Source organism: Mustela lutreola, chromosome 1 (genome assembly GCF_030435805.1).
Source record: "Mustela lutreola isolate mMusLut2 chromosome 1, mMusLut2.pri, whole genome shotgun sequence".
Classification (NCBI taxonomy): Eukaryota; Metazoa; Chordata; class Mammalia; order Carnivora; family Mustelidae; genus Mustela; species Mustela lutreola.
Window position 1 is genome coordinate 62,207,107 of NC_081290.1, and position 23,837 is coordinate 62,230,943.

At 45.3% G+C, this 23,837-nt stretch overlaps 1 protein-coding gene across 5 annotated transcripts in view; it reads left to right on the plus strand.

Moving 5' to 3' along the window:
* The window catches only part of SLC2A9 (solute carrier family 2 member 9), a 224,306-nt gene that overhangs the window by 37,947 nt on the left and 162,522 nt on the right, over window positions 1–23,837 (plus strand). For all 5 annotated transcript variants that reach the window (XM_059165331.1, XM_059165332.1, XM_059165333.1 and 2 more), the window contains one exon: window positions 21,909–22,069. In XM_059165331.1, the coding sequence (XP_059021314.1) occupies window positions 21,909–22,069 (161 nt within the window). The remainder of the gene's footprint in view (window positions 1–21,908; window positions 22,070–23,837) is intronic.

Sequence of the window (23,837 nt, forward strand, 5' to 3'; positions counted from 1 at the left end):
AAGTACAGAGAATCTGCCCATATCCCTTGTCCCCACAGCGTATGGCTCCCCCCTCTACCACTAATCTTCCCCAGAGAGGTGCATTCGCTGTCCTCAGTGAACCTGCCTCAATTCATCTTCATCCCCCAAAGTCCAGGGGTTACATTTAAGGTTCACTCCTGGTGTTGTGTATTCCAGGAGTTTTGACACAATGTGGAATGACAGGTACTCACCGTTGTGGTGTCTTACAAAAACAGTCTCTCTGCCCTAGAAATCCTCTGTTCTCCCTATTCCTTTTTCTCTCCCTATTAACCCCCTGGTAACCACTGCCTTCATAGCTTTGCTTTTCCAGAATGTCACACAGTTGGAGTCATACAGTCTGTGGCCTTTTCAGACTGGCTTCTTTCACTCAGGATTATGCACTTAGGTTTCCTTCCTCCATGTCTGTACATGGCTTGAAAGCTCATTTGTTTTTTAACACTGAATAATACTCCACTGTACGGATGGACCCGTGTTTTGAGCCACTCACCTTTGGAAGGACTTCTTGATGGCATCTAAGTTTTGACATCAATAAATCAAGTTGCTGTAAACATCCATGCATAGGTTTTTGTGTAGACAGAAGTTTTCTATTCACTTGGGTCAATACCAAGGAGCATGACTGCTGAATCGTATGGAAGAATATGTTTAGCTTTCTAAGAAACTGACAAATCATATCCCTAAGTGACCACACTGTTTTGCATTCCCAGAAGCAATGGATGAAGGTTCCCATTACTCCCCATTTGCTGTCCTTAGTGCTTTGGATTTGAGACAATCTAATAGGCATGTCCTGGTGTCTCATTGTTTTAATTGTAATTCCCTAATGACATATGATGTTAAATACCCTTTGTCATCATATGTTTATTTACCATCTGTATATCTTCTTTGGTGAGATTTCTGTTCAGATTTTTGCCCATTCTTTAATCAGATTGCTTGTGTTGTTATGGTTGAGTTTTAAGAGTTCATCACGTATTTTGGACAACAGTTCTTTATCAGATGCATCTTTGGCAAGTATTTTCTCCCAGGCTGTGGCTTGTCTTCTCAGACTCTTAACATTATCTTTCCTAGAGCAGAAGTTTTTAATTTCATTGAAGTCCAGCTCATCAACGATTTCTTTCATGGATTGTACCTTTAGGGTTGTCTCTAAAAAGTCACCACCACACCCAATGTCATCTAGATTTTCTTCTAGGTTGTTTTAGGAGTTTTATGGTTTTGTGTTTTACATTTATGTCTGTGTCCTATTTTGAGTTAATTTTTATGAAGGGTATAAAGTCTGTCTTTGGATTCTGTGTGTGTGTGTGTGTGTGTGTGTGTGTCTATTGTTCCAGCAATGTTTGTTGAAAAGCCCACCTTTGCTCTATGGTATTGCCTTTGTTCTTTTGCAAAGATCAGTTCACTATATTAACATGGGTCTATTTCTGGACTTTCTGTTCTGTTCTACTGACTTATTTGTCTGTTCTTTCAGCAATACCATGCTGTCTTGAATACTGTAGCTTTATCAAAAGTCAAAGTAGGATGGCGTCAGTCCTCCACCTTTGTTCTTCAATGTTGAGTTGGCTCTTCTGGGTCTTTTCTTCTCTATATAAACTTTAGAATTAGTTTGTTGATATCCACACAACTCATTAGCTTTCTACCTAAGGGTTTCATTTTCTTTAGTGCTAATACTATTTTTAGTGTTTTTGATTTAAAATTCCATTTTTTCATTTCTGGTATATAGGAAAGAAATTGACTTTTATATATTAATCCTGTTATCTTGCAACTGTGTTACAATCAATCACTGCTTAGTTCCAGGAATTTTTTTGGTCAGTTCTGTCAAATTTTCTATGTAGATGACTGTGTCATCTGTGTACAAAGACAGTTTTATTTTGTCTTTCTCAATATGTGTATTTTTTGTTTCCTCTTATTGTCTCATTGCATTAGCTAGGACTTCCAGAATGATGCTTACTTTGAATTTAATTTGCTCTTCTTTTTCTAGTCTTCCAAGATGGAAACTTACTGATTTTAAGTTTTTCATCTTTTCTAATATATTTATTCAATGCTATACATTTCCTTCCAAACAGTACTTTTGCTGCATCCCACAAATTTTCTTTTAAATCAAGTTATTGTAAAATTTCTCTTGAGATTTCTTCTTTGATCCATGTATTATTAAGAGGGGTGTTGTTTAATCTTATAAGTATTTTGGGATTTTGCAGCTATATTCTGTTACTGATTTTTAGTTTATTCCATTATGGTCTGAGACCACACACAGTGTATGATTTATATTCTTTTAAATTTGATAGCTTGTTTTATGGCACAGAATGTGGTCTATCTTGCTGAATGTCCATGTGAGCCTGAGAAGAATGTATATTCTGCTGTTGTTGGAGGAAGTAGACTATAGATGACCATTGTATCCCATTGGTTGATGGTTGAGTTTATTTGTCTCCTCACTGATTTTCTGCCTGTTGGATCTGTCCATTTCTGACAGAAGAGTGTTTCAGTTTCCAACTATAATACTATTCATCTATTTTTCCTTACAGTTTTGTTAGCTTTTGCTTTATGTATTTTCATGCTCTGTTGTTAGGCTTATATACGTTAAGCCTTGTTATATTTTCTTGGAGTATTTGTCCCTTTATCAATACCTGATGCCCCTCTTTTTCCCCATTAACTCTCCTTGCCAACATACTTCCTGTTTGAAATTAATATAGTTATTACTGCTTTCCTTTGATTCATGTCAGCACAGTATATCTTTCTCCTTCCCTGCACTTTTAATTTGTATATGTCTTTATATATTAAGTGTGTTTCTTGTAGACAACATACAGCTCAGCCTTGTTTTTTGATCTACTCTGACAATCTGTCTTTTAATTGCCATATTTAGTCCACTGGCACTTAAGGTGATTATTGATATTGTTGGATTAATATCTATATATCTGTTACTGTTTTTTATTTGTTGCTCTTTTTCTTTGTTCCTGTTTTTGTCTTCCATACTTCTTCTACCTTTTGTGGTTTTAACTGAGCATTTTACATGGCTCTGTTTTCTCTTTTCCTACCATATCAATTTACCTCTTTTTTTTTTTAAACTTTCTTTAGCGGTTGCCTGAGAGTCTACAATATACATTTTCAACTAGTCCAAGGCTACTTACAAATAATACTATCTTACTTCACTGATAATGTTAGTACTTTATAATAACAAATAACAAACTATTTTTAATTGTGTTATTCATTTCACTTGCACATAAGCATATTATATAGATAATCAAATACATTGCTGTTGTATTATCTTGAACAAACTGTTATTCATTAGATTAAGGATAAGAAAAAAGGGGGCCTTGTAGTTCAGTTGGTTAAGCACCTGACTCTTGGTTTTAGCTTAGGTTATGATCTCTGGATCTTGAGATCAAGCCTTGTATCAGGCTCTGTGCTCTACAAGGAGTCAACTTGAGATTCTCCCTGCTTCTCCCTGTGCCCCTGCCTGCCTCAAGTAAATAAATGAATCTTAACAAAATAAGAAAAAAAGTTTTCATTTTACCTTTATTTATTCATTCTCCTATGCTCCTCTCTTTATGGAAATCTGAATTTCTGAACAATCTCAGGTTATTTCTCTCTGAAAAACTTCTTGATGTTTTTTTGCAAGGCAGATCTACTGGCAACAAATTTCCTCAATATTTGTCTGAAAAAAGTCTCTACTTCTTATTCACTTTTAAAGGATAATTTTGCAAGGTATGGAATTCTAGGTTGGTTGGTTATTTTTTTCTCTCAGCATTTTGAGTATTTTATTTTACTCTCTTCTTGCATGGTTTCTGAGGAGAAGTTGGGGTGTGGATTCTATCTTTTGTCTGCTGTAGGTAATTTTTCATCTGGATTCTTTCAAGAGTTTTTTTAAATCTTTGATTTTCTAATGTTTGAATATGATATGCTGGGTGCAACTTTTGTTCTGTTTTGTTTTGTTTGTTTGTTTGTTTTATACTGTTTGGTGTTTTCTAAGCTTCCTGGATCTGTGGTTTAGTGTCTGATATTAATTTGAGGAAATTCTCAGTCATTATTGCCTCAAATATTTCCTCCTTTCCAACCTCTCTCCCTTCTCCTTCTGGGCATTCCTATTCTGTGTATATATTGCATCTTTTGTAGTTTCCCCACAGTTCTTGCATATTCTATTCTATCTTTTTTTCCTTCAGTCTTTTTTCGCTATTTTTTTTCAATCCATTCTTCATTTCTGTTATAGTGTTTTTGTCTGTTTGTTTTAAAAAAGATTTTATTTAATTATGAGAGAATGAGCAAGGTGAGGAACAGAGGGAGATGGACATGTAGACTCCACACTGAGCATGGAGCCTGATGCAAGGCTTGATCTCATGACCTTGAAATGGTGACCTGTGCCAAAACCAGAGTCAAATGCTTAACCAGCCGAATCACCCAAGTGCCCCTTCTGATACAGTGTTTTTGATCTCTACCATTTCTTTTTGATTCTTTCATAGATAGCCATCTCTGTGCTTACATTGTTCATCTGTTCTTGCATGCTTTTTTTCCAATTAAGCCCTGAGCAGATTAACCAATTAAAAAAATTTTCTGGTCTGATAAGTCCAATATTCCTGCTATATCTGACTCTGGGCTCTGATCCTTGTTTACTCTCTTCAAACTGATTTTCATCTTTTACTATGTCTTGTAATTTTTTTGAAAGATGAAATGATGCATTGAGCAAAAGGAACTTCAGTAAACAGACCTTTAGAAATATAAGGCATGAAGGGAGAAGAAGCAGGTCACAGTCTTATGATAAGGTCTCAGTCTTTTGGTCCTCTGGTGACCCTGGACCATAAACTTCACCAGGGCCTCTCAGGTTCTACTCACTCCCTCCTTAGCTGGGACAGGATGGCTGGAGAGGGCTGGAGATGGGTATTTTTTTTGCCCTATGAGGATGGTTGGAGGAAGCAGCATTGGGTATTTCCCTTCACCAAGGTAGGTTAGGCTCTGATAAAACTCTAGCAGGTAGATTAAGCTTAGGTAAAATTACTTCTCTTGGGGGCAGGCCTTGCAAAGAATGGGATGCTTTGAGGTATTTCAAAATGGTTCTTTTTCCTCTCCCCTGCTGGAAACATGAGGGTTTTTTTCTTAGATATTCATGGGAAGATCTGGTAGATCTCTTGGTTGTAAAGCTCACAAAATTTTGTCACAGGGGTTGTGACAGGGCACCCCTAGAGTTTGTAACTCTGAGCCACATCCATACTGAGCCTCCAGCAATTTGTCAATCACAGTTCAGGTTTTCCTATCCTAGTGCTGCCTCCTGCAGAGGTTTCTACTGTGGGTTTTTGCCCTGGTAGGTTATGGTTCTCTGCATCTGCCAGTCTGTCTCTTCAATTGTCAGGAAAGTGGTTTGCCCTATGACCTCATTTCTCCGATTGATCTAAGAGTTGCCGATTTTCAATTCATTCAGCTTTTTACTTGTTAAGACAGAGTAGCAACTTCTAAGATTTTTACATGCAGGACTAGAAACCAGAAGTCTCATTTAACAAATATTTACTGAGGGCCTACCAGGTGTTTAATGTTGGGAATCAGGGAAGGCAACATGGCATTTGAGCTGAGTCATGAGAGGTGGGTAGGATTTCCATGGGCATCACAGGGAGAAGTGGAGAGCTGTAGCATATCTAAAGGCCAGGCCATGCTGACCTGTTGGGGATAGTTAGAAGAGGTGTGATGTGCTGATACCCAGGGGAAATATGGGGATGGGATGGAATAAGAGGTGGAAAAGCAGGTGGAGCCAAAAGCAGAGGGCCTCAAATCTAAAGCTACAAATTGATATTTAGACTGTGGGTATGGGGAGCCATGGCAGATTCATGAGGTAGGAGCGATACGACTTGTCTTTTAGAAAAAAACAACTTTATTGTCAGTGGGAAGAACAGAAGGGTCCAGAGCCTGGAGGTATTTAATGGGAGAGATGATGAACTGAATGGAGAGGGTTTGATAAGCCGTCTTTTTAATCCAGGAGAGGAGGTGATTTCTGAGGATCTACACATAGTCAGGGTGGCTTTTCAATTTCATAATATTAGTAATAAATTTTATGACATCAGTAACAACACACATGGAAGGATCACATTTTAGGTGCTAGCCCTTCCTTCAAACACTTTCCATGCACTCGTACTGGGCATCCTCATGATGACCTATGAAGTGTGTTTCATCATTGTCCCCATTTTATAGATGAGAAAACTGATGCATACTGTTAACTGGCTTGGCTTTCCCATGGGCAGACGATAAGTGGGTGCCAGAATATGACCCTGGCCAGTCTGCCTTCAGGGATCATCCTCTTGAGCCACTGTCCAGTTTTAGGTAAAAACTTTAGGTTTCTTATTCTTTGGACACATTTTTAATCAGGTCCTTTTCTGTACCAGCCAGATTCACACCATGAGAAGTCTTGTTTGGAATGTTGTGGCTGTACTTTTGTGGCTAGTGTGCCCAGCAAACTGTTGAATCATTGTTACAGTGTGAGGCATTTTCAGCCTGGTGGTCTCAGGCTGTGGGGACCATGGCTCATTATACATATTTTCGAGGGACCAAGAGAGCCCTAAATGCAATGCAGTGCCCAGCCTGCCTTGATACAAGGGGCTGGGAAAGGTCACCTCTAACTGCTTCGTAAACTCCACTCTCCAACATTGAGGGAGAATACAGAGTTGATCACCAGCCTGTCATTCCTGTAATAAAATGCTGCGTGCTGGGTACATATATATCTCATAGATATGCTAATGTGTTAGTCTGCTCAGGTGGCTATAACAAAATATCATAGGCTGGGAAGCTCAAACAACTGACATCTATTTCTCATGGTTATGAAAGTTGGAGCTCTTAGGTAAGGGTGCTGACATGGTCTATTCCTGATGAAAGTCTTCCTTCTGGCTCACAGATCGCCACCTTCTCACCATGTCCCCATGTGGTAGAGACAGTAAGCAAGCAAGTTCACTGATGTCTCTTCTAATAAGGGCACTAACCTGGCCATGAAAGCCCCGTCCTTGGGACTTCATCCAACCTTAATCACCTCCCCAAAGCTCAAGCTCCAGACACATTCTGTGTCTGTGGGGCAGAGCTTGAGCATATGAACTCAGGGAGATTACTATTCAGTCTACAGAAGTTAGTAATTGACATTTCATACCACATCATGGATGAGGAAACAGAGACTTAGAGTTTAAGCAACTTGCTCAAGGTCACACAACTAGGAGGTAGCAGAGCTGGGATTCGTGCTCAAATCTATCTGACTCCGAGGCCCATGGCATTTTGACCCCTTCACTGTCCACTATTACCAGTCCCCAGAAGTCCAGCAATGGGGGAGCCTTGAGATGATAAACTAAGGCAAAGGATAATTCTGGGAAAGGCCAAGAGGACCCATGATGAACCCAATGGGCTGTTTATCTGTGACACCAGCCACCTGAACAGCTGTATGGACTTTATTTATGGCAACTCTGGAGTTTGGGGGACTGATTCTGATGGTATTGGGATTGTGGCACCACTAGGGACCTAGAAGGGCCTGATTCCTGCCCTTGACCCCTACTTCCCAGGGGCTGTCCTCAGAGGGAGCTCTAAACCTGGCCAGCATGAACCAAAAGAGAAGTGAAGGACTCCTTTCGTATTGGCTAGGCCAGCCCCTAAGCCCCCCTCCCCATTCCCACTGGGTCTTAGGGTCAGGAATCCCTTCTTGTGCTCTGTCTGAAGGTGTGCCATGGGTCCTACCTAACATTTCATGTGTCTGTCATGTTGCTACTCAAACACAGAGAGGATAGGTAGGCAGTAAATCCCCTGTACCTGTGCTGGGTATTTACCTTGCATGTAAGATGTCGTTAAAATCTTGAGGGGTGGCAAGACAAAAGGACACATGTCCTTGTCCTCAAGACCAGAAGCAGTGACAAGATATGCTGCACAGAGACATGAACCCAGGGTCAGAGAAGGACATTCTTCTATCTGGGGAGGGCAGGAAGCCAAGCGTTGGCTTGAGGGATAGTATAGAGTTTTCTGGGAATGGGGATGAGCTGGAGTGCTAGATGGCTGGATCTCAGGGGTGGATGGGGAGGAAGCTGGGAAGGCGGCTAGGGCCAGCCCAAGGAGGATTGCAGGGACTAGAATAGGAGCATAAGCTAGCAATGACCAGCCTTTGGGCGCCAGAGCAGGACTAAGAACAAGGCTCAGCCTGGAAGGCCCTCTCAGGGTGGGAACCACTGTATGCAAGAGACCCCAGCCCCTGCATGCAGGTACTTTGGCAGGGGTGTGGGGTAGTGACAAACCCCTAGTCAGTGACTGTTGGAACAAAAGAAGCCTGGTAGAGGAGCTCAGCCCGTGTCCAGGGATGGCTTGACACTCTCTGCCCTTTGCAATGGGCATGGGGAGGGGTGAGTGGGCAGCTCCAGTGTCCAAGAACCCAGGAAGAGTACAGAGATCCCAGAGTGTGACTTAATGCACATGGGAAGGGCCTAGATGTATTTCTTGTGTGGGGGACAATCTGCATCAGGGCTCTGGCATTGTGGAGGGAGAAAGTGATCCCCGTTTGCATGAGATGCAGATATTGGGGGTGGGAAGATGTCTTCCCGCAGAGATGGCAGACAGAGGCTGCTGCAGGAGGTGCTGATGAAAATAAGTCACAGTGAGGACACGGACCCACATGGAGGGATGCTGGTTTAGTAATGACACAGGGCCCCAAGGCAGCCAGCTTTGCCTCCTCAGTGGTAGGATAATTGGGGTGCAGGTGGTGGTCAGGGGGAGCACATAGCTGCCCCTGGCTGTGTACCACCAGGTAGGGCAGAATTTCACAACTTGAATAATGTACACAGTAGCAGACATTGGCTCTGGCCACTGGCCAGCCACAGCTGCCCAAATGTTCGGTGCTTCTCTCTCCCCAGGTATTTGGAAACCATCTGGGATGCTGATTATGGAAATGATTCCACTGTGAGCACTGACCACGCCTGTCTGTGTTAGGGTCAGTCTATAGGGCATCAGACTTCATTCTCATTACAGTCCTGTGAGGATGCCATGACTCACCCCCTTTCATAGATGAGGAACCTGAGTCCCAGGGAAGTTAATGTATCCAAGTTCCTGGGGTAGATTGGGGGGCCCTTTAACCCCCACTCCCTAAGTTTCCATTGGTTTCCCTTCAAAGCAACCATTCTCAAATGTACATCGTGTCCATGCCCCATTTGGAAAGGAACATCCACAAGCCGTACACATCCATGAGGGGTCCCTTGGCCAGTTTTGAACAATGGGACGTGAGCAGAAGTGAATATAAGCCACTTGACGCCAAGCCCTTGAAGACATTCCAGAAGGTTCCTCAGTTCTTTCTTCCCTCAGATGGCACAGGTACAAGATGGCAGAGAACTGTTTGGCAGACGCTAGGCATTACATGAGCTAGACAGAAGTCTTTCCTGTGTGCAGCCACAAAACCTTCAGAGTTTTTGAGCTGGGGGTGTTGTGTCCACCGCCATGACTAAAGACTCCAACAGCTACCCTTCAAGGCAGTCTAGCCTGGCCCACCGTGGGGTCTTTTGGTTGGTTTTCCTGTTTCCGCAGTGGCTCCTACAATTTATCCTGAACCCAAAGGCCAGAGGGATCCTTGACAGAAGCAGATCATATTGTTGCTTGAGCTTAAAACCTTCCAGAGACAGCCAGCCCACCTAGAAGCCCTCCCAGACTGGGGCAGTCTGCACGCCCAGGGGTCTGCTGCCTAGTGAGCACTTGGTCCTCACCGCTGGCACATTCCCTCATTGCACCTGCTCATTCACACTCACCTGCCCCCCACTGCCTCCCTCAAACACACATGCACCTTGGTACCTTAGCCCCTTGGCATTTGCTGTTCCCTTTGCTGGGGACTGCTCTTCCCCACACATGCCTATGCTCTGTCCTTTGATGCTTCTGACCTCTGATCAAATGTCCCCTTCTCAGAGACATCTGATATTATATATTTATTTGCTTCTTTTCTGTCCTTCCCTTTATTTTAGAATTTAAGCTCCATGCAGACACAGTCTTCACCCCGAAAGGGTCTGTCATACAGTCAGCCTTTATAATGAATATTTGCTGAGTCATGAGTAAATGTACACATTTAAGATTTTTTGAAAGTTCTTTATGTGTAAATGCAGTTCCAAGACAAGTCCCCTAGAACTCCTCATCCTCAACAGAATTGCCAACTGTCCTACATAAAAATTCTAGGGCTGCCTAGCCCCATTCACACAGACGGAGACATGAACTCAGGTCTGTCTACTTCTGAAATTTCTCTTTTTTCTGCTCCACCAGCTGATCTGCTGGGGCTTGTGCAGACTTTTGGCTTAGTAGGCTACAAGGTCTTCATCCCAACCACTCCGTTCTGTCTTAGAAGTGAGAAAGCAGCATGAGATAATAAATGAATGGGCAAGGCTGTGTTCCAAGAAAACTTTATTTACCAAAGCAGGCAGTGGGCCAGATTTAGCCAACTGGGCCATTGTTTGCTAAACTCTGTACTCGAGATTCTACGAAAAGAGCGAGACTCCCGTAGATGCTGGGCTCATTAGACCCTCAGAGAGCTGGCTGGGTTTATGAGCAATTAACCCATGAGTTTTCCCATAGATGTTACATTTCTTGATGTTTTTTCCTGTGTCTATTTATTGCTACTTGTCTAAGCCTTTGTCTTTTCTCTTTACAATGACTAATGGCTAATAGGCATAGTTATACCTGTCAGTTTAGCCATTCATTCCTCCAGCCAGCCAGCCAGCCGCTTCTCTTTTTCTCTATCTACTTACCTGTCTCCTATCTATCTTACCTGTCTTCCATCAATCTACTTACTTATCTTTCTAACTATCTATCATCCGCCACCCACCTACCTACCTAACTAAACCATTTCATGCCTTTGTAAAAGGCTGTGCATAATCCAGGGCTAATTTACATACCAATCAAATGTAACATGATGCCTGAAATTTTCAAGCAGTCATGCATGCAAGCTCAAGATGCTTGAGCTTGTAATCTGGCAAATGTAATCTGGCAAATGGCCTCAGGTCTGTACCATTTTAAGCCTTGACCTTTAGTAGAAGAATACTGCTTGCCTGAGGTCTGCTTCATTAGTACTGCTACAGTAGTCTGGGGCTGCCAGAGTTGTGGTGGGAGGTTTACCCTTGGTGCCTAAGGGTGCCTGATTTTTGGGTTCCCACCTGAGAAGCCGTTGAAGGCTGGATGAGGGTGTTTAGAGGCAAGATGGGGGTTTCTGGGTTCATGGGGTTGTTGCTGGGAGCTAAGGTAGGTGCCCATACTTGGGAAGGCAGAACTGTGTCTTGGGTGAGGTGTGGTGTCAACTCAGAGCATGAGTGAAAATTCCTCTTGCTTGTGGATACTGTCCTGAGAGCCTACAGGAAGATTCTGGAAGCAGTCTTCTGAAGAAATGCAAGGTTTGAGCCTGAGTGGACAATACAGAGCCCACGCTCTAGTCTTAAGAGGTCCCACAAAGATGAGGGTAGAGCCAAAGGTGATGGGACTCAGCTGCAGCCAAACCAGAAGAGCATCTGGGGAAGAGGGGTGGGACAGCAGGATGAAACCACAGTCACATGCAAGGGGCCTGGGAGAGGGGCCAGCCTTAAGCAGAAAGATCACTGGGGTGGACATTAAGAATAGTTGTCAAGAGATACCTGGGTGGCTCAGTCAGTTAAGCGGCTACCTTTGGCTCAGGTCATGATCCCAGGGCCCTAGGATTGAGTCCTGCATCTGGCTCTCTGCTCAGTGAGGAGCCTGCTTCTCCCTCTGCCTGCTGCTCCCCCTGCTTGTGCTCTCTTGCTCTCTCTCTGACAAATAAATAAACCAAATCTTTAAAAAAAAAAAAAAAGAGTCTCCAAGAAGGACCAATGTTGAGCTAAATGAGTGTGTTGGATAGGAACCATGGGTTACAATGGAAATGAGAAAGCAAATAGGGACTGCTGAGGCTGGGAGAACAGACAGGAAGGTGGGCAGGAGGGACACTAAAGGGCTGATTCCAAGGATGGAGAGTGAACACCTGACACTAGTTTGCCCATTCCTGGCCTGTAGTTCAGGCAAGTGCCTGAAACAGCAGACAGGATTCTACAGGTCCAAGTGTCATTCCACAGAATCTTGGTCATGCCCAGGGGAGCTCCTGGAGCAAAGGTTTGTGATGACTTCAGATGCTGACTACCCAGAGGTAGGCCAAGTTCGAAGTTAAGAGCACAGTTCTCTAAAGACTGGCTTCATGTCAGACACCAGCTGCGAGCTCGAGGATCCCAGGACTGGTCATCCTTCTTGCAAACTGGGGAGTTCCTACTACTCTCTCAGTTTTGATAAGCTGCTCAAGCAGCGCACAGCACTCAGGAAAGCTATAACAACTAGTTTTATTATAGCCCAAAGGAGATAAATCAGAACCAGCCAAAAGAAGAGATACATAGGGTGAAGTCTGGGGGTTTGAAACAATAAAATTCTGGTCTTCTCTCTGCAGAGGTAGGATGCATGAGCCTCCCGGTAGGGGGATGTATAACAGTACGCTGAGTACTGTACCCCAGGGGTGGTCACCCAATACTTTGTGTCTAGAGTTATTACTGGGGTTTCCTTCCATAGGTATGATTGATGGAGTCAATGCCCAGGTCACCTTCTCTTCTTGGAGGTAGGGCTAATATCACCTGGTGTGAAGCCCCAAGCCTCTAATCACCTGCTTGGTCTTTCCAGTGGGTTCAGCCCCTTACCTGAGTTGCCTCATCTGCGTAAATTTCCAGGTGAAAGCTAATCAGCCCACCATGAATAACAAAGACACTCCTATCACTCAGGAAATCCCAAGGGTTTAGAGGCTATTTTCCAAGTGCAGGGACAAAGGCCAGCCAAATTCTTAATTATCCAACTGTATACATGTGATGTATGTTGTACACATGTATGTTCTCAACATGAAAATACTCAAAGACGTTTGTTAAATGAATCTGTGAATGACAGCAGGAAGGAGTGAGAAAGGAAGAATGAAATGGAGAACGTTGGGCTCTAACTTACTACCCCATGCCCATGCCTTGTCAATTACGACTTAATTGAAACAAAACCAGAATCCAACAAAAGAAAGTGAATGGTTAGGCTTTTATAATGAACTACTCACCATTCCATTGATTTCTGAGTTGGTGATGTTTGGTCTTCTGTTGGGACTGGAGACAGTTTGACAGCCCCCCCCAACCCCGGTGTCAGTACAGCAATCCCCCCCTCCACTTATCTGTGGGTCCACTTTCCATGATGTCAGTTGCCCTCCATCAGCTATGTCCTGCAAGCAGATGATCTCCCCTCTGACGTATCCTCCAAGGTCAGGAGGGGTCTGATGCTATGTCCTGGTGCCTCTGTCGCTCACCACACCTCATCTCCCCACCCAGGCATTTTATTACACCGCGCGTCGTCACGAAGAAAAGAAATTCGAGTACAGTACAGAAGGCATCATGAGTGAGAGAGAGAGAGGCTGTATTCACATAACTTTCATTACCGTGTATCATTAAAATTGTTCAGCTTCGTTATTGTTACTGTTAATCTCTTACCGTGCCTAATTTAGAAATTAAACTTCGTCCTAAGTATGGGTATATAGCTAGAAGAAAAAACATAGTAGATCTAGGGTTCAGTTCTCTCTGCGATCTCAGGCATCTGCTGGACATCTTGGAATGCACACCGGGTGGATTGAGGGGGCCACTGTATTTAAGCCAAAGGTTTCAGCAGAACACTTTATTTGACTCCCTATGAGTTACCAGCTGAAATGGTGTATTTCATCCTTTTGTCTCCCCTAAAGGCAGGTAAACAAGTGGGGATAAAAATAAATCATCTCTCTGCAAGAGCAGAGCTGCCCCAATTAGCTGCAAATGTGAGATGCCAGTCAAAGGAACGATTCCAGCGAACCAGCAGGCAGAGAACCCAGAAGCGAGTTCTGGTCCTTTCAATTAATCCCACCCCATACTGCTGTCAGAGTAACTGCTCTGGGAGCCCCAGCATCATGAGGGAAACAGAGACACAGGGCAGGCAGACACAGAGTGGCAGCCCCTCCTCCGTGGGGCCCAGGTCTGCTCTCTGGGAACCTGGCAGAGCGCGATGAGTGTGGATCCCATCAAAGACACTGGTGCTGGACAGGCAAATAGAGAGGTGCGCTGGGGCTTGGGAGACAGCTGAGGTTACAGGAGGACCCGTGCATTTGTCATTACAAGAACAACTGGCAATTATTTTGATGAAGCAGTTTATCTCTGGTTAATTTAAGTGTGGAACAAGACTGCCTTTGATTTTTATATCTCAAGGTCTTTCTCTTTTGTTTTCCTTTCTTTCTTCTCTCTCTCCTCTCCCCCACCCCCACCTTGTCTCAGTAGTTTTGTAAGCCAAACAACTTCTATTAGCAAAAGCAAATGGCACAAATTCAATCATTTAATAATAAAACTACTGCTATGAATCACTTTCTGTATTTCTCATTTATACGGCAGCCCACATCGCAGACACTGAGATAATAATCCCGTTGCACAAGTGAAGGAGCCTGAAGGGGGGAGGCTGATGAGCTGGCCCAAGGTCGCTCCACTCACGGGTAGTATAGTAGCTTGTACGAAAAAGAGAGTCACAACGTCAGCCCCACCTAGAGGTTATTTTTAAGCCTTTTTCTAAATCTATTCTGTTTTCCAAAGAGCATCCAAATCTGCTATTTTAAAATCTTTGGGGGGGGGGGGCTTGATATCTATATTATGAGCATTTATCCATGTTTTTGAAAATCCCCCATCGCCAGGATCTCGGGTAGTCTATACCATAGCGTCCTTGGCTGTCCCATCTTCCGAATGTAGGTCTCTCTGATGGTTCTTAATTTTCCTCTAGTGTAAGATGCTGCTACATTGTTTAAATTGGGAGTTGTGAGTCATGGTTTGGTTTGCTTTGGTTTGGATTGAATCAGGGCTGGCAGAGCAGCAGGCGATGGGAGGAGGGAACTTTCCAGGCCTGGGGGTATTGGTGTCTGTGTGTTCTAGATGGTGGCTGCCACCCAGGGCCCACTCCAGCCTCTCAGGTCCCCAGCTGAGTGACGCTCAGAAGCCTGCAGCTTTGATTCAGAGTTTTCTGGCTTCCTAAAGATTCTCTGGGGGAAGTGCCTTTGTTGAACCTAATAGAGAAGGGACCATGGCCCCATCAGGGCTTGCAGAAGCTCTGTGTCGAGGCAGGGGGCAGTGCTTGCTGCAGCCAGACGGAGGGCACGGAGGATAGGTTAGCCCAGCAAGGCATGTGGTCAGAAAGACTTGGAGGGGCCTGTCAGAGTTGAGACTGCTGGTATGAACAAACCCAATGAGTACGACTAGAAACATTCTGTTTCTGACCCATCAGAGAGAGGCACTGAGATTTACTGAGTGCCTACTGTGTGCTGGACATCATGCTAGGGGCTACGTGCCTTCACTTAATCCTTCTTGTGATCCCCATCTGCAGGCTGGGGCTTTTCTTCCTTTTCTGTAAATAAATTACTCCAGAACCAGTTCTCAAAACCATCACCCTGAACTTGGATAGGATCAGATGCCTATGAAAGCCGCCGATGCCTCAAGACTGATTTTTAGAAGCCATAAGCAATTTGAACAGTAATGAAAACTCTTATCATTTTTACCCCAGCCAACTGGAGGACCTAAAGAAAAGAGTGGGAAGTGTTATTTCAGAATAAATGACAGATGTGTCCATGTGAATGCACTGTCCCTCTGCAAACACAGCTTTGCAGCAGCTCAAAAGAATGTTCTAGCAAGAGAGAGGCCCAGGATTAATTTTCCTTGAATTAGGAAGATATTTGGGAGTGCGCACACTGTCATGCTCCTGCCTGGGGCCAGAGAGAAAATGAAAATTTCTTTCTCCATGTCCTATATAATTAAACTCAAAGCATCCCGAGAACCCAGAATGCTCTGGAAGTCTACTTGCCTGGCTATAGAATATACTCAGGTGTCTTCAATACAGAAGACTCTTTCTTACCCAGTCAGTTCGCTGAAGTTCTCCAGGAGACTCACACAGTGGGGAGGAAAACCCCACCACAAACTTGCAGACTAAACTTCAAGCCGAGTCTCAGTGGGACCTGAAAATTGTCCTTAGGGCTGGGGGCTGTGTCAGGTCCCCAGGACCACCTCCCAGGTTTGGTAATTCATTAGGAGGACTCAGCATGTCAGGACTCACTCCTCTCTGCCCAGGGCTGGGATTTACTCCAGGGAAAGGATTCAAAGCCAAATCAGCAAAAGGAAGAGGCTTCCGGGACAAAGTCTGGAGGAAGCCAGAAGCCAGCCCCTAGAATCCTCACCCAGTGAAGTCGCTTCATTCATCCTCCAGCAATGAGTATGACAACGCATGTGGGAGGATGTCCCCTGGGGACAGGCAGTCCCCTAGGGGCAGGTCCCCAGGGCACCATCTACTTGGCCGGTCCACAGCTTCTGATTCCCAGAAACAAAGCAGGTATACTGTAGCACAAACTGGATTCTGCACAGTGGGAACCCTCTAGCAATCCAAGCTCCCGACACCAGCCTATGGTCAACCCTGTATGTGGGCCTTTCAGAGGAGAGCCATCTCAGGCCAGATATGTCCACTTTTCCTGCACAGGAGGTCTTACCTCTGCTAGGAAGGTGACATCAGGCAGCACTGCTGGGTTTATGGATTGTCCTCAAGGGGTACTTATTTCAAGGAGCCTGGTTTGGCGGTGGGTACTTTGGTAAGGACTTCCATATCATGTTCCGGTGTGTTCTGCAGCGTGGGCTGTCCTTCCAGATCCCCAAAAGAGTTATAGCCATTGGCCTGCTCGATGATGCCATGCCAAGTGTGCTATTTATGTGTATTCGTATAGCTCTCCTGAGAATATTTTTAGATGAATTCATGACAGGCTCCGCATGAATCAGTAAGGAACATTAATATTGTAAAGCAGGCTACAAGGTAATTTGCCTCCCATTGTCTGGCAATTTCCTGCCATTATTTGGAGGTGTTCTAAGCTGGTCTTCCTGGCTGGGAATTGTGTGCTCTCAATTCATTGCTAGAAGCATAGCCTCTGAGTTGTTGGCTGGGGAGTTGGTGGTAAATTATTCATGGAATTCCTAGGCTGGAGAACTAAACAAATCCAGGCCCTTTATTTTACAGATCAGAAATAAGGGTCTCCACACTTGCCAGTAGCCACTCAACTTCTGATTTGTATTGTGTGCTTTGTGAGAACCCAGATCTGTGCTTTGTATTCATTCTCATGTTAAATCCTCACAGGAACTCTTCAAGGAGGGAAACAATTTAATAAAACAAGGATCTGAGGCACAGAGAGGTTAAGTCATTTACTCAAGATCACCCAGCAGTGAGGAAACAGAGTGGATCAAGTGGATTTCAGGGCCCTGAGATTGAGTCTCTTGTGGTTTGTCTCAGAGTTTTCTGCTCTTAATGAAACTTAATGGCTGCAAGTGTTAAACAAGATGAACTATGTAGGTGTCTGATAATGTACTTCCGCAGTCAACCAGTGCTCATTCTTTGTTCCCTCTACTCCCCTAATCCAGTCTTCCATTGTGCAACAGAGGTACTGATATGATCACCTTTGTCTTTTCTATACCGAGCTGGAATAGAGTAGTGATTAAGAGATGGGCTCTGGAGTCCAACTACCAGCATCTGAGTCCTGACCTTCCCACATGCCGATGGCATGGCCTTGGGAAAAGCCCCTAATGTATGCATCTCTTAAGGTTCATCATCTGACGGAAGAGAAGTCAAAAAGCAGGACCTGTCTCATAGGCTTGTGGAGGAGATAGAATGAGTTCTTCTGCTTCCAGTTCTCAGGATAGTATAAGGCATATTGTAAATACGTGTGGGTTACCTATTTTTATCACTACAAGGTGACTGATACACACCAGCTCAATTTAAAACACAAACACTTATTAAAGCACCTGTTCTGTACTATGCAGTACAAGTCAGTGTTCTCATGTATCAGGTCCTCAGATCTCAACTTGATGAGTGTCTGTGTCATGAATTAGCAGAACAACCCTCATCACCTGGCTTCTACTATCACGTAAGCCTTCAGGCTGCCTCTCCTCTAGGACTTTGCTCTATTCATCCCTGGAGAAGACAAACATTTAGTCATTAAAGCCACACTTCGCAGCCAGCTTTCAGGATGATTGAGAAATGTGTCTCTGCAGCGGGCATGGGCTTTGCTGCAAGTCTTCCAGCTGTCTTCAGCTCTCTGCAGAGACTTCCGTCCATCCTCCAACTCCCCCAAACTGAAATACGAAATCTCTAGAGGGATACCCAAAACAACACCTAGGAGTGTGTGATATGAAAGCTATCCCCTTTCTCAGCAGGCTCCTGAATGCCTGGAAAGGAAGAGAAAATTTCCTCCCCAACAGCATCCCTCCAGTTTCTGCAAATCAATTCTAGTAAACTGGTCGCTGCTGCAGGGGTAGTGTTAAGAGGCTCTCTAGAGTGGGTGTTAGCAAGGCTCCTTGCAAGGGGGTTGTAATTGCTTGGATCAGTGTGAGAATACAGTAGAGACCAAGGTCACATCCAAGAATGGCCCTCTATGTGTTGGCAGGTAGGGCAGAGGAAAGGTTCCTGTTTATTGGGCAGCAGGAGAGGTGCCTGTTGAGTCCTGGGGACTGATTCCTTATACCAGCTTCTCCGAGGGTCTTCACCCTGTGAATGCTCGCTGTCCCCCTATGTGTCCTGTATCTCTGCCTTCCTGAGCCCCCTTCAGCTCCCTGCTTAGCAGTTCATCACACTCTTCCTCCCACTATGTTCCCTGCCCCTTGGTGGTCGCCCTAGTACTTCAGGGCCCAGCAGAGTGTCTAGCCCATAATGAAGACTTAATTGATTCTTTTAAATCAATAAGTGCAACATTGTACTTGGCTGCTTAGTATTGCCACCTTGACTGTGAAGCTCGGAGTCCTGATAGCGGAGCTGTCCTTCAGTGCTCAGATGTGAGGCCGACCTCACACAACCCTCCCCTCCTCCACCTGTTTAACAGGTGACCATGATCGTGGGCAAGTTGACAACTCTCGGCTCAGTCATCTGTCAATGAGGCATTCTGCCACCCGGGTTGCCGTGGGGCTGAAATAGGATAATCTCTGTGTTTTAGTAGAGTTTCAGCAGTTGGAAACAACAACAGCAATTTTGTCTGATTGAAGCTGAAAGAGTTGTTGACAAAATAGAGAGCAGCTCGCAGGTTGTTGGCAGGGCTGGTGAGCCAAGCCCAGAAGCGCTGCAGTCTGGGTGACGCCCCACCTCACGCCCAGGAGCTGCCACTGCCAGCTAGTGCTCAGCTGGTACAGGACACCGGGGCTCCCCCATTGCAGCGGTTCCCAGAACCAGTGCCGCCCTGGAAGGAGTCCCAGCCCCGCCTCCCACAGAGCCCCGCCTCCCACAGAGCCCCGCCTCCTACAGAGCCCCGCCTCCCGCAGAGCCCCGCCTCCCGCAGAGCCCCGCCTCCCGCAGAGTCCCGCCTCTCGCAGAGTCCTGCCTCTCGGAGAATCCAGGCCTCTGATTGGCTGATCCTGAGTCACGCGGCTGCTTGCTAGCTGCTAGGGGAATGCTTGGAGAGCAGGCATCTGGCGCCATGGACACAGAGTCGTGAGGAGTCCTGACAGGACAGTGGGGCAGGAAGCTCCCCCAAATGGGACGGGGGCTCCTGATGCGGGCAAAGGGTGACATGGGCCACAGAGGACACGGACACTAAGGGTCAGCGTTGATGTGCAGCCTCTGACAGCACGCGGTTCCTGGGTGAGCTAGCTGAGCCTGCAGCAGCTGTGGTGGCCCCACGAGGGGTGGGGTGCCCGGACCGGCGTGGGTGGGCCCAGTGGTGACACCGTGTGTCAGCCTGCTGGGGCTGCCCAAACTAGGAAACAACAGGTGTTTGTTGTCTCCCGGCCCTGGAGACAGAGGTGTGAGATCAGGGAGCTGGTGGGGTCGGTTCCTTCCGGGGCCTGTGAGGGACGGGTCTGTTCTAGGCCCCCTCCTTGGCTTGCGGGTGGCTGTCTCCAGCCTGTGCTTCTTCACATGGTCTTCCCTCTGCCCGGGCCGCTGTGTCCACGTCTCCCCCTTTTGTAAGGATGCTAGTCATTTTGGACCAGGTCCACCCTAATGACCTCGTTTTAACTTGATGACCTCTGTAAGGACTCTCTCAAAATACCTCACAGTTTGAGGCACTGTGGGTTAGGACTCAACCTATTAATTTTGAGGGAAGACACAGTTCAACCCATCAAAGAACGATTATAAATCTAGCACCCTGCTAAATATAAGAAGATTAAGAACAGAGGATTCTGCCAGATGTCTCACCCAGATCATTTCTTCCACCAACCCCCCCCCCCCACCTGAAGTAACCACTGCCCTGACATTTGCAATAATTCTTTGTTTTCCTTTGTGGTTTTACAATCTATTTGTAATTCCCCACAAACATCTATATTTGCATATTTTTGAATTTACATATGGTATCATACTATATGTATTCTTTTGTTTCTGGCTTATTTTGTTCAATGCTATTTTGTGTGAGATTTTATTATATGTGTATTTGCACATTGCTGTAACTCATTCATGTTTGTGGTGCTAGTGTTTTTCATTTGATGACTATTCCACAATTTATCTGTTCTACTGTGGGTGAGCGTCTGGGTTGTTTCCCATTTAGGGGTGTTGTAAGCAATGCTACATGGAATTTTGAGTAGATATGTCCTAGGACAGGTGAAAAAGAGGAATTTTTTAAGAGGAATTTTCTAGAAATAAATTTGCTGGGCTGTAGGTTTACGGCATCTTCAACTTTACTAGCTGATGCTGAACTGTTTTCCAGGACAGTTATACAAATTAAACAGCGCAGGAGCGTACACTGCTGATCACTACTTGGTCTTACCATACCTGTTAGTTTTTACCCTCCTGGAGATTGTGTGAGCTTCACCCAGGCACTGGCCACTGCTCCAAACTCTACTGTGACCCTCATAACAGCCCTGAGACATCATTCCCATTTTGCAGATGAGATTCCCATTTTGCAGATGAGGAAGCAGAGGTCCAGGCTGGTTTAAATCATTAGGAAATTGTTGTTGTGCTGGGATTCAAGCTCAGATATGTGTCTCTGGAACCTATACTTATTCTTGAGTGTCATATATAGCTCTGGAAAGGTTTGTGGGCCCATGTCCCATATCAGTAGATAACTGAGCATCTTGGGGATGGAGCTCCCTTGAGGAGCTTAATGCCATGACCTCAGTCTTCGTTGCACATCAGAATCACCCAGTCACCATCACAAACCCATCAAATCAGGACTGACAACAGTGGGGAGCTGGACAATGCCACGTGGTATCTTGTTATGGTTTTAATTTGCATTTGCCTGTTGACTAATGACATTGAGCATCATGACATTAACTTAATGGTCATTTGGATTTTCTTTGGAGTCTGTTCAAGTCCTTTGCTCATTTAATTGGGTTGTTTGTCGTATTGAATTCTTTATGTATTGTGGATATAAGTCCTTTATAGTATATGTGTTGTGAATGCATTTTCTCAGTCTGTGGCTTGTCTTTTCATTTTTTCAAGGTATCTTTTGAAAAATAAACACTTTAATGTTGCTGAAACCCAAAAGAATATTTTGTTTTTGTTTTATGGTGTGCCTTTGCCTACCTCAAGGTGGGAAAGACTTTCTGTTATATCGGATATGTGCATTTTTAACACATTTTCCGTTGGTTCTGCTGTGTGCCAGAGTTGGAGAAGCTTGGGTATAAGTGGTTACCCTGGGTTTGGGGTCAGATTTGAGTTTGACTTCCAGGTTTGCCACTTAGAGAGCAAGTCATTTTGTCTCTCTGAGCTTCAGTTTCCCTATCTGCAAAATGAGGCAAAATAGGGCCCATCCACAAAATTTGTTAGAAGGATTCAATGGAATAAAGCTCAAACAGAACTTAGCCAAATGCCTAGTCTGCAGAAAATGCTCTATAAAAGCTGTTTTTCTTTACCTACTGGTTGGTTTCAAGCATCAGGATGGAATAACATGGTTTATTCTTTGTTTTCAGTACATCAAGTCCTTCTACAATGAATCGTGGGAAAGAAGGCATGGGCATCCTATAGACCCAGATACTCTGACTCTACTCTGGTCTGTGACGGTGTCCATATTCGCCATTGGTGGCCTCGTGGGGACTTTAATGGTGAAGCTGATCGGAAAAGTTCTTGGGAGGTTAGTGGGGGCTGTCTTTGCTTGGGGATCCTCTCTGTGGTATTTATAATATGTCTGTATCATAGTGAAGGTCCCAGAAGGCAACAGAATTCCATTTAAAAAGTTCAGCTGGAGAGATTTTAATGATGCCAGAAAAGCAAGGGGAGGAGATAGGGCTCCCGAGGTCAGGGAGGAGTGAAGACCATGGACAAGGCCGACAAGCAGGAGCTGAGGTTGTGAGGGCTGTGTGAACTGGGCTATGTCAGGCCGCATTGTCTGAACAGGGAGGGAGTAGGGGAGAAATATCCTGCCTTGTCTCTTCTCCCACCATCCAACCTACCACCAGTGCCCATCATTGGTCAAACCCTAGTAATAACCAGAAACACCAGGAGCCTGCTCGGGGAGGACCAGCTCCCAGCGCTCAGAGCAGGACAGGGAGGGAGGAGATGGATCTGGCTGCAGGGGCAGATGCAGAAGGGTCAGCAGAGTGTCTTAGCGATTGTTCCAGGTAAGTCCTTATAGGACAGTGTTTTGTTATATGACTGAATGATAACTTACTACACCAATCTCCCAGGGATGGACATTGAGTTTTTTCAGACCTTTTGTATTGCAAGTACAGCTGCAGCGAGTGTCAAACATTTCATGTTGAAATTTCCCACCTGGGTCCTCTCTAGTCAGGTCCAGTTTACCTCCTCAGTTTCATTTCTCACTTCTTTCTGTCCTGAAGACTTCTCTGAGATCGGACTGATTATCAGTACATTTCCCCAGACACTTTCTCTCCATCTTCACTTGGAACTTCCTGGGGGATTTTGAGGTGTTAAGGGAAAAGTAGAGTCTCTGCAGCATTTGTGCCTGAACTTGACTCATGAGCCTTCCACTCTCCAGTCGTGTGCCTTTGGCCAAGTCCTTTAATGTATTTGAAACTCAATTTCCTCCTCTATAAAGTGCCTGCAGAAAATGTTACAGGGACCAGAGAAAGTGAGTAGAGGGAGAAGAGCCCGTTAACAGGAATCCACTAAGTAGAAGGTACTCTTACTTACCAAATGGCTTGCTGTCCTCCTCCTCTCCCTCCGGATACCCTCACATAGCAGGTGCTCCCCAGCTCTCCATATTGCAGTGACCTGAACTGGAAAGGAGATTCAGCAGACCCCAGAAAATCTTTCCACTCCTCAGGGCTACAGAAGCACTATTTAAAAAGTCGCTACCCCTTCCTTTACCCTCGGCCTCACATGCCCAGCAAGGAGCAAGTTAGAGCTGATGGTGTTTCAGAGCAGGCTCTGGTGAGGCTGGGGCAGGAAGCCATCCTGAAAACATGCATATCATGCTCATGCCGTCCCCCAGTGAGGCAGGGGAGGTGCTGACATCTACCTTGACCCTAAGGCCACTTCCAGGTGGTAACTTGTGGGAACTCTGCCCTCCAGAGAAATACAGCTATTGCATAGTGGAATGAGGGCTGCCATTTGCTGATGTCCCCCAGTGTTCCAGGCACACACACACACACACACACACACACACAGTCTTTTATTTGTTCCACTGCCTGAGGTCTTGGATGCGGCTTGGAGTTGAGAGCTTACACGGTGCCTGAGCTCAGGTTGGACCCAGCTATACAGCCTGGTACCCCTTCCACTGTGCCAAGCAAATCCTGAGTAGGGCTCTGCTGGCAGTGGTACTATAAAATCTGGCCGTTTGACCACAGGGAGGTGACTGGCTGGCCCTCTGATCAGCCTCCACAACCAGGATCCATGAGGTACTGTTACTAAGCCCCAGTCCTCTGACCTATTCTAGTTGG